The sequence below is a fragment of the Drosophila innubila genome (assembly GCF_004354385.1).
Source record: "Drosophila innubila isolate TH190305 chromosome 2L unlocalized genomic scaffold, UK_Dinn_1.0 4_B_2L, whole genome shotgun sequence".
In the NCBI taxonomy this organism is placed as follows: Eukaryota; Metazoa; Arthropoda; class Insecta; order Diptera; family Drosophilidae; genus Drosophila; species Drosophila innubila.
In genome coordinates this window covers 26,088,726-26,099,439 of record NW_022995372.1, presented here as the reverse complement: position 1 = coordinate 26,099,439, position 10,714 = coordinate 26,088,726, and the positions used below count along the sequence as shown (strand labels likewise).

The 10,714-nt window shown below is 36.7% G+C and overlaps 2 protein-coding genes across 2 annotated transcripts; both read right to left on the bottom strand.

The window, feature by feature from the left end:
- Positions 1-3,827: 3,827 nt before the first annotated feature.
- LOC117781817 (GATA zinc finger domain-containing protein 16) lies at positions 3,828-6,456 on the bottom strand. The gene is made up of 4 exons (XM_034618684.1): positions 6,216-6,456; positions 5,896-6,133; positions 4,590-4,964; positions 3,828-4,525 (listed from the first exon to the last, which is right to left on the bottom strand). Exons 1-4 carry the CDS (start codon positions 6,402-6,404, stop codon positions 4,305-4,307), a joined length of 1,023 nt encoding a protein of 340 aa, XP_034474575.1. The 5' UTR covers positions 6,405-6,456; the 3' UTR covers positions 3,828-4,304.
- Positions 6,457-6,518: 62 nt separating this feature from the next.
- LOC117780116 (cytochrome c oxidase subunit 7A1, mitochondrial) lies at positions 6,519-6,870 on the bottom strand. Its single transcript, XM_034616524.1, has 2 exons — positions 6,797-6,870; positions 6,519-6,737 (listed from the first exon to the last, which is right to left on the bottom strand). The coding sequence occupies exons 1-2, from the start codon at positions 6,839-6,841 to the stop codon at positions 6,594-6,596; spliced, it is 189 nt and encodes a 62-aa protein (XP_034472415.1). The 5' UTR covers positions 6,842-6,870; the 3' UTR covers positions 6,519-6,593.
- Positions 6,871-10,714: the final 3,844 nt, after the last annotated feature.

The following is a 10,714-nucleotide window of genomic DNA, read 5'->3' as shown; positions in this document are numbered from 1 at the left end:
TTTATATAATTGTCTGTTTATAGTTAAAAACTAAAGCTACAGTGGACGCAGCTATAGCTATAGGGTATGCAAAAATTATAAATGATCTAACATTTGTTGCAAGGTTTGGTGAAAACCCAGATAAACTCAATCAGATCAATATAAATTAGTGTTGGTATTAGTGTTGTACAATGTAGTATTAGTAAGGTCAGGGATTTAACGAAATGTATCGGAGGATCTCAGGGCAGGGAGATAGAGTTGTGTTCGGTGACTCAAGCAATTTGATCGAAAATTAAATCTCTCACATTTTAGAAGAACACCGACAGTTAGTTCGCTTGTTTTTTAAAGCAGTTTACATCAAAATCTTAAGAGATTTGTGAAAGGAACCTCTATCTTACTCTTTTTTTATATGCGTTACTTCCAAAATAACAAGAAGAAGGGGGCATCTCCGACGCTATTAAGAATAAATATTCTTAATCGGCATCAAAAGCCGAGACGATATAGCCATGTTCGTAGTATTATTATCTATCATCCTTATTAATTTCGTTAATATCGGTTAAACAGAACGACAGTTAAGGCTGTATTAATTTTTCAAGTAATACAAGCTCCTCAAAGTATGTAAAAGTATTTCCATTGAGCTTTTAAGGAATGCCAAATTTGACTGGAAAAACGCTGTTTTGGCAACACGGATGGAAACTGATGGGCTGCTCTCCGGACGAGCCAGAGAGGGAGAGGGAGAGAGTGAGCTGCGTGCTCTTCCGCTTTTTGACTCTGTCACAGCAACGTAATTTCCGCAGCGTAAGAACGGAACTCGCTTTGTCCTCTAACTCGCCGCCAGGTCTAACTGGCTGTTATCATAAAGGATTAGAGATGGCACATAGAATTGAAAATGGAAATGGAGTTCAAGTTAGAGATGGAGATGGAAATACCCCTGACAAGCACAGGTCGAGTTGAAATTCATCAAATTCAACTTGACTGGCATATAAAATGGACAATGTTTAATGGTTAATAGCGGTGGCAACAAGTGATCGTCTCACCCTCCACCTCCACCAGAAACTCCACTACCCCCTTCCTCACAGGTACAAGTATCAACGACATTATCGCTGTCGTTGTTGGCAGTTCATCAAATTCTCATGTGACCAAAGACCAAAAGGTTCAATTCGTTCATTTCATACGAAATTTGATATGCGATTCACATATTTAATGACTTCTTTCATTTTTACATAACACTCGATTCGATGAACTGCTCCCCCTCCCTTCCCCACCACTCCCCTTTTCCTGTTACCGCACCCCGTACATGATCCCTATGCCTGGCTAAGGTTTCATCAAAGCGGAGCTGTTGCACCCAAGCACTTGTTGCATTCTAGGGCTTGGTTCGATATCATCGTTGTCGTCGTCGTCGTCGTCGTCGTTGTCGTTGTCGCCTCGGAAATTCCCATTCCCGATCGTGGCGACCCTTTTGACAGGCCCCAGCTCCCCAGGCACGTGATGGAACGCCGGACAAATGGAAGTGCCAGTGCTGTAGGTGTCTGTATGTGTGCGTGTGTGTGTGCGTGCCCCGCCTCTGGGGCGAGTGTAACAGGTACCGGGTGCATTTGTATGCAGCATGGCGGATGCGCCGGCCAAAGCGCTTATTATTTCTTCATTTGACGCAAATGATGGTTGACTCCAGGCAAGAGGAATGCACTAAACCGCTAACTAAACAGAACCCAAAAAAAAAAAACAACAACAGTCACCAATACCCAACATCGAGAAGCCGAGAATCCATGTCCAAAACTCAATGCCGAATCGTTGAGGTTTCAACTCAAACCCGAAACAGAAACCGAAGTTGAAGTTGAGTTTTCTGACCGCAACTGGCAAAGGGAAAGGCAGGCGACGACAACAATAACAACAACGGGGAGCAAAATACACTACAAGAAATTAAATTTGAATATAAAAGATACCAGTATCTATCCTACTCTCGTAATTATGTCTCTTGAGAATATAACTATTTAATCGTTATTTGACATTTTAAGTAATATGTGAATTATATTTATATAAATATTTTTGATCTTCCTTTCAAAATAACTTTATTACTTAAATTTTGCAAAAAAAATAACATGTCTTTAAATACATATTTCTATGCAAATAACTTTTGAATTGAATCTTTATTTTAAATTGAATTTACATTTACTATTAAAAGTATTTCCACGGTTAACACTTGGCGAAAAAGGTTGAGCCGGTAACCGGTACTGATGTCGGAGCCAAAAGAAAAAAAAACTGAAATAGAACTTTTTACCGAACAGTTGTTTCGGGACCTATATTTCGGTTTTATTCCCTGAATAAAAAATGTACCAGATAATAAATATTGAAAAATAAATTCAACAATAATATAAAATGTTAAAATCAGGAAACCAAACCGAAACAAATATCGGTTTCGGTTCCGGTACGTCCCGAAAGCAAAGTGAAATACATACAGAAAACAACAAATAATGTTTGAAAAAGTGTACCTTAAGCGTACCGGTACAAACGTTTCGGTTTTCGGATCTTATAAAATGAAACGGTTAATTTCGGTTAACGGTTCCGGTATTATTTCCTATTTAATATCCTATTTTATGCTATAGTTATTCAATTTTTAAAGTCATAATAAATATTTAAAATACAATTGATAAATATTTAAAAAAAAAATGCTTACACAAATCATCTGTTCTTCTGACAAATCGTTTGATAACAAATAAACGTTTGTAACATTTCATAAATTACATTTTTATACTTATTTTCTTGCAGTGCATGACTCTTGTCATATGAAACCCGGATTTAAACAGAACATGAAAAAGAAAGAAGAACGAGCCACAAATTACTTTTACCGATCACAAAAAACAACAGCAACTCCATCAGAACAATAACAACAAGAAGAACAGAACAGCAACTACAACAACAACAACGACGCCGACGACAATGACGAAGTTAATGTTGATGACAGTCGAAGTGAAGAGAGGACACAAACTGAATACAAATGCATAAATTAAAGCGCAAACAAATTTCCTATGTACGAATGCACTTGTCCAAAGGTTGGCTTCTCTATAGTGTATACTCGTACTCTTCACACTCACACTCATCACCATTAATATGCCATGCCCAGATCCATCCGAATTGTGCATGCAAATCGGAATTCTACCAAAGAAATGGGCATTTTTTGAAAGGCCGCAACAGCCGGACGAACGAACTTCTTATTGTTTATATTCTTTTATTTTTGTTGATATTATTCGAAATTCCGATACAAACGGCGGGACAACTCGTTGAAAACTAAGAAGAGAATAATAATTTTCTTATAAAATGGAAAATTTGTTTTGAAATTAAAGTTTATAATTAGAGCTCCATCTACAGTAGTTATAGATAATAGAAAGTTGATATTCCCAAATTTTAAAGAAAGCTGAAAGATCCCAGATCAGTTTATAAAATGAAAAATTTCTTAATCTTTAGATAGTAGAATACCCTTTCTTCGTAAATACTATAAAGCACTTGATATAATTATATTGCATTTACTCGAAATTAAAAATTGAGAAGAAAATTTGAACTTTTATAGTATTCGACACTGCCATTAAAAATTTTAGTTTATTTTGAATATTACTGGACTCTACCTATAGCTCCAAACTTTTAGATATATAAATTAGCGAAATCTTTTCTAAATGACTGTAGATAAATTAATGTCTAAGCCACTTTTAACAAGCATAATATAAAGATAGAAAATGTTTATGAATATAATTTCGAGATAAGGATAATCATTTGAACTCTATCTGTAACGCTAGATTAAAAACAGAGATCTAGTGTTTTTCAAATGACAACATTAATAATACATTCATTATAAGTTCATTTCTTATTATTTTTGTTACATAAAAGTGTTTCATTTTAATCAATTAAATATTGCAAATAACTATACAACAAATGAATTTTTGAACAGATTACAATGAAATTCAAGCTTGTCAATTAAGAATACGCTATGCCAAAGATTGCAATGTCCAATTGCAGAAGAGCAAACTATGTGCTACTGCATGTGCACTTAACTTGGCTAAAGAACTGTTAAGACTAAAGTAATTCACAATCTTTGCAAAAGTTAGGCTTAACTTTATGCTATATATATGTACATATACATATATATCATTCATTGGAAGCTTATAAAATCTTACGACTTAATTAATTATTTAACTTAAATATATACACAAGTCCTAAGTGAACGTTATTGCGTCTCGTGTAAAAGTTGTCTGATATGATCCAAAGATGTGAATTGGGAATCAGAGCAGAAGCAGACGATCGCTGAGCGTGATCGACTGCAGGTTGGCCAAATCTCAGAGACCCGTGTGACTCGTCTGTAGCTGTTCAATTGAGATGGACAACTGTTCGAGACGCTGCATCAGCTGCAGCATATTCTCTTGGGCTCTGCTGGTATTGAACTCATTTCCATGCTCCAGTGAGTCTTCCTCGGCAGCGGCCAATTCAAAATGCAATTTGGCTAAACTCTCCTGTTGCTCTCGTATTTTGGTCATCTGATCCATGGTGCAGCCAGAGCCTAAACAATCATTAAAATAATTAATTATGCATATATTAATTTCAATTATAGTTAAAGTTCTTGCCGAAAGCCTTCAGTTTGCCCGAATGAAAATCATCCAGCAGTCCAAGCAGCGCACGCTCCATATGCTTCACATCGGGAACTTCGGAAACAAAGGAATGATGTTTAATCGGACGATCGTCGAACTTGTCACTGTGAACGCTTTCGTTTGGCATTGTCAATGGTTGGGTTTGGATATGCGTCTTACGGCGCTGCAAGCTTGGCGTATTTGTATTGCTATTGTTGTTGTTATTGTTGTTGTCGTTGTCGTTATCGTTGTTGTTGTTACTGATGTTGGTGTTGTTGATTTTGGGATCTGGGGACAACCACTCGCTGCTTACCAGTGTTATGCTATTCAAGCTGTGTTCACTACTGTGCATGGCGTCTACCTGATGACCTTCTGCATGAGCCGTGGCAAAAAATCACACAATAAATCATGAAAATAAATCAAAAACAAAATAAATGAAATCATCGAAATAAAGCAAAGAAATCATTTAAACAATTAAATTATAAAACTTAAATTAAAGTTAATTAAATATAAAATTATACTACATTTAGCGGACAATCAGCTTGTTTCTATTAACCTATTTTCAGTTTCTTATCCAAGATACGAGTTATTAAACTAATAATAAAAAATAAACTTAAAGCAAACCAAAGATATGAGACCTTGGCAAAACTTAAGCTAATAAATTAGATTGTTGTAATGCACGACTAAACCATAAATTAGAAATTATTCAAAAAAGTGAATTAAAATGAATAACGCCTATTTTTTATGTTTAATAGCAAGTTGAGATTTTTTAGCTGAGAGATATTTTCACGTTTTATACATTGAAATTAATGTGAATTTTGAAAATATTTGTCAGATAAAATATGATCTGTTCACAAAAATGCACAAGAAGTTTAGCTAAGCGCTACTAATTAAGATAGTTTAACTAAACGATAATATTAAATAAAAAGTGATTAAAAAATGTTTCATGAACTGACGACAAGCATTAACAAAACTAATAACAAAATCGCAACTGTCGCGAGTCGACACAGAAATTCAAGTGACATCGGAACAATCCCACGAAGGCGGAGGAGAAGGAGGCGGCATCAAGTGAGTTCAATTATTGAAATTATAACAGCTTTGCAGTACGTGTATTGTGTGTGAAAGTGTAATGTGAGAAACATAAGGCCAGAAGTGCGTCATACGCCGGCTAGAAATGAAGGCCAACACTTGGACAATTGTCAATTGCTAGCTCCTTGGCATGTGGAGGAGACGTAAAGCGTTCACAGCGACTGTAAGGATATGGAAAATCGAAAGTAATTGTTAATGGCAAGGTGAGATTTACCTTTCAGCAATTTGCGTGGACGTGTTTTAAACTCAAAACGCTCATCGCCAGCTGCATTGTTGTTGCTGCCTTGTGCGTGGGGGCGTGGCCGGCGCTCATTGACGTATTGCAGTGTTGTTTTGGCAGAAGGCTGTTGCTGTTGTCCCTGTCCCTGCCCCTTCTCGGAGATGGTGCGCTCGATGGAGCAGGAGGCCGAGTTGCGGCTACGTGTAGTTTCCCCACTGGATATGCCTTTAATCTGTGTGTGTGTAATAAACAAAGTGTTATTGCGAGTGAGTTGTTGTGCGTTGAGTGGAGTGGGAGTTGGGCGTGTGCTTTACATTAATCTTTGGCACCGCAACGGGTGTGGCAGGTGTCTGGGCTGATTTCGCTTCCTCCTCCGTTTCAACATCATTTGGCACTAGCTTTTGACGCTCAACAACTTCATCGTTTGGCTCCATTTTTAAGTTTATTTGATCTATTTTATCCGTGTTTTCAAGCAAAAATTTGCTTTGTGTGCGTTTGACCATTCACAGGGTACGTCGACACCTAAACAGCTGATACCAGTGTAGCCACACTCTACAATTTAAAACGCCAGGGCTGCTGTAAATTGTGTTACTTAAGCGGCAAATTTAAATAATTCAATTGCATCATGATTTGGTTACTTTTATTGCATTATCAAACTACTAAAGTTAATAAGGCTACAACATGTCATTTTTTTATGCCTTCTTTTTAGAGAAACCCATTGTGTAGATCATGTGCACGATGCTCACTAAACCCACACCACACAGAGCTGCAGTAATGCCAAATAGAACTTTATCGGCTGGTCCACCTTTCAGGTGAACGGGCAGATCATTTATTGCCTGCAAAAATGATTTATATTATAGCAGAAACTCTGAAGAATAAACTAAGTGAAACCCACCTGAAAAGTCTTCATTTTACCAGCTAATCCCTCAGGTAAAGCCATAATTTCCACTGAGTATTATGTAATTGCTGAAAATGTGCAATAATTAAATATAATGCAAATATATGCAATTCCAAATTTACACAAAAATTACACAGACAATTGTAATTAATATTCACAATTTTTCAGATTATTTTTCAAAGTAAAAACGAATTTACTTACTTTTCGAATTGCAAATACTTCTGCACTGCAGTTCTGAATGTTGCTAATGTACAATTTAAAAATAGAAAATATGCACAGATGTTTGTGACAATGAGAATTTGTCGTTGCAAAAACAGTATTGCCAAGTTGCATAGTTTTTCAGCTCAAAAATTTCGAATGCAATGACAAACAGAAAATTCATTCAAACGAGATTACCGTTGAAATTCAAATTTAGCGGCATGTGAGCGACCGAGGGACGTTGTGAACGTCCGATTTTCGATTTGTACGTGTTTTGTTCGCGCTATTTTGGCTTTTTGTGAATTTTTCAACAGGCTCACAGCAAAAGCTGTGAGCGAATTGCGTTTCTTGTATTATACGTTTTGTTTTACGCAGCAGCATGACGAGTGTGCGAGTGCGAAAGCCTTAGTTGCGCAAAAGCTGCGCACAGCTGTCGTCTCACTTCCGCACACAGCGAATAACGCCGCAGCGTCAGGCTGAAAGCACTCCGAAGCATTTTTGAACCCGGCAGACAACTGCTTAACGATTTTGTGAGCCTGGTGGGGATTACAATAATTCTACACCGAATGAGTTGTGCAATTTCGGGGACATCGTGTGTGCAAACTAAATTTGTAGACACAACGAAGTCGCAGCAGAATTCAACGACCGTTGCAGGTGGCCGACCGAAAAGAAAGATGGGGAAAAATGTAGTGTCGCTTTTCGATTTACAAAATTCGAAATCAAACTGAATTTCTGACAATGTCGCATTGTTATTTTTGCTTATTTTATTGCAATATGTGTGTGAAGCGTTACCCGTACCGTATATAATGAACGAAAAGCAAAAGCTGTTTAAGCTCTCGCCAAAAAAAAAAAAAAAACGTTTACGTCGGCTCGAATAGCGGATCGCTTTACCCGCCAGTCCCGCGGCCAACGAGCTGTTTTAAGCACACATAAGATATCGCCTTGCTAAAGCCTTTGTCGATTTTTAGCTCCCAGTACAAGAACTTTCAAAATCTGTAGCTTCCAAACAAAATTAACTTGCCAAAGTCAAAGCGTCACCGGCAGCGTCGGCTGCGCTGCTGCAGCGCAACTTTGGTTTTCCGAAACTTGAAAAAAGTTAAATCTGTCAAGTTCACCTCCGAGTGCTTTTATTGCCATGCGGCAAAAGAAACTTGTGCGATTCTTCTTGAGCGGCCCACCCCCTCTTCTCTCCCAACACTCTCACCTAATTATATTGGGTGCGCTCTCTCGTGCTGAAGCATTCAAAAAGTTCAAGCTAATATTTTCAAGTTCTAAAGTAAAACTTGTTTTGTATAAGCTGCACCAACTACAAAAGTTTCAACGGCTATCGTTATCGGAGGCGTTGAGTCCAAGCAAACTTTATGCAAAAGCGATTAATTGATTTGTTAGTCAAAAAACAAATATATTATACAAAAAGGCTAACTACGATAAAGAAAAATACGTTCAAAGATCTTTCGCGGCAAACACATTCGCTCACATACAAACATAACATATAATAAATCAAGTCATTTTAAATTAATTTTCTTTATTTTTTAAATATTATTTTAAAAATATGTAGAGGTAAAAGTCTAAAAGTCCAAAATTATACACACACACCTCTTATCTATTGTTAAAAAGCACTGCTTAATGCTTTTTGTGCTTGACGGATTGAAAGTTTTATCAGAAAGCCAAAACGCAGACCTATATATGGTGAGGCGAGACAAACCTGGCCTCAAAAACACGAGCTTATTGACACAGAGGCAATAGAAACAAAAGTTCTGACAAACGAACGAACAAGCTTAAAAAGCCACTCTACAAAGAACACGCCACATAAAAACTTGCACAAATGAACATATATTGGGGGTATTCCTGAAACAGATTCAGATTCAGACTGATTGGTTTCGTTCTTTCGCCGATCATCTGCTTTATACAAAATGTGTAGTGTGACCAGTAAAAATTATAATAAAGATAAAATGTGGTCCTTCTAAAATTTTTTAAGAAATCTACCCTGAGGCAAATTTGGTTTAGATTTTAACTCGATAATATGTGAGACCGTCATACTTGGTGTTTACATTTTGCTGTGATTTGAATATGGAGAATGTTGAAAGTTTTCTGCATTGCAGGTATTGTAATTTAAATAACTATATATTTATTGCAGAATAGTTACTATAAATGTCCCAAATGGATATGACAGCGTTATAAATAAATAGTAATATTCTAATTTTACTATTCTGTAAGCGAACTGTTATTAAAAAGTTTAAGAAAATCAGATTTAGCACTTTCTTTTATCAATTTGTTTTTTCACGCCTTTTATTTAAATTCCTGAAATCGAAATCAAATCAGTGTGCAAAAAAGGGTCTTTCCTGAAACTGATTTAGATTTGCTTAAGCGAAATCAAAACCAATTCTGAATGTGTTTCAGGAATACCCCTATTAATATACCTATGTATATTATTTAATGTGTGTGCACTTTGAAAATAATTAAAGCTTTACCAGAAGCATTTCAAGAACGATACACTGACTGGTCATGTTGTCATTATAGCTTTTAAAACTTTGTGAGACAAAGTCTAAATTTCTATGCGCTTAAAGCTTAACAGAACATTAACAGAAAGAAAAACTATAAAATACCATTTTACGAAGATTGTCGAATAACATAACTTTTATTAAATCTTTTAAATGCAATAAATATTTAATTTATCTACATATGCTAAGTCATATCTCAAACGGCAAACTGCTATTTTCGACATTAATTTCGTATCAAAAAAGTGCCGTTGCGTCTGCTACCTTTTTCGCACCGTAAGAACACTCGATGAGTTGTCCGCAGTTCGAATGCGACAGCAACAACAATAAACAGACGAGGTTGTCTACTCCTTTTCCTTTTCGCAAAACAAAATGGATTGCTCTTTAACTAAAACAGTTAACAGGCTCTCAGCAGCGGCGGCAAACATTACCATCTGCCAACGAGAACTGAGCAAACATGTCATATATTTGTCTCTCTCCCACTGGCAGACAGATAGTAGTCGTTGCCATTCACAGTCGTTCAACAAAATCTAACCGAGTGAATCAAATGCGCATTTGCATGCTGCTCATATCGCTGGGCGCCTCATGAAAAATTCACAAAACCGCTACGAATATAACGCATTCACACTATTCACTCACTCGCTCGCTCGTGTACTCGTACATACTCGCTTGTCTGCACTTGGTCGAGAATGCATACGGTATGGGAACACAATAATTCAAATTCTGACCCTGTTCCATTGCCATATTATTTGAATACGGCAAAAAGTCAGAATTTTTCCAGTTGCTTTAATTTTGATATGAATATGAATGAATGCGGCAACAAAGATTTAAATATTTAATTTAAATTCGAATAAGTATGTGGGTACAAACAACAAAAACTAAAGAATCTACATTTGAATAACTTACTGAGTGTACTCATCATGGGTATGAATTGCTAAAAGGGCCTCTACTCGGTCTGTTCTTTTTAGTTCACTTGTCAACACTCTCTTGACTAGAGTATATTCATTCCTCTTGAACTACCTGTCGACTCTTTCTGACGAACAAGTAATGTGAATAACCAAAGTTATGAATGCCCATGAATGCCAACGAGTACTTGACCAGTTTCAAGAAAGACACTCAAGAAGATTGAGTTTTTGCTGTCGCAAGATTCGAAGGGGCAATGAAGTCAGTGCGCTCGCTCACTCGTATTGTTTTCGACGATTTTGCTTTTCGATTGGAT

What these genes read in the sequence shown, in the direction of transcription:
- LOC117781817 (XM_034618684.1), bottom strand. Translation starts at nt 6,404, where the DNA reads ATGGTCAAACGCACACAAAGCAAATTTTTGCTTGAAAACACGGATAAA. An exon ending in TTGCGGTGCCAAAGATTAAT is followed by an intron (nt 6,134 to 6,215) that starts GTAAAGCACACG and finishes ACACACACACAG; the next exon opens with ATTAAAGGCATATCCAGTGG. An exon ending in TCCACGCAAATTGCTGAAAG is followed by an intron (nt 4,965 to 5,895) that starts GTAAATCTCACC and finishes CGGCTCATGCAG; the next exon opens with AAGGTCATCAGGTAGACGCC.
- LOC117780116 (XM_034616524.1), bottom strand. Translation starts at nt 6,841, where the DNA reads ATGGCTTTACCTGAGGGATTAGCTGGTAAAATGAAGACTTTTCAG. An exon ending in GTAAAATGAAGACTTTTCAG is followed by an intron (nt 6,738 to 6,796) that starts GTGGGTTTCACT and finishes TCATTTTTGCAG; the next exon opens with GCAATAAATGATCTGCCCGT.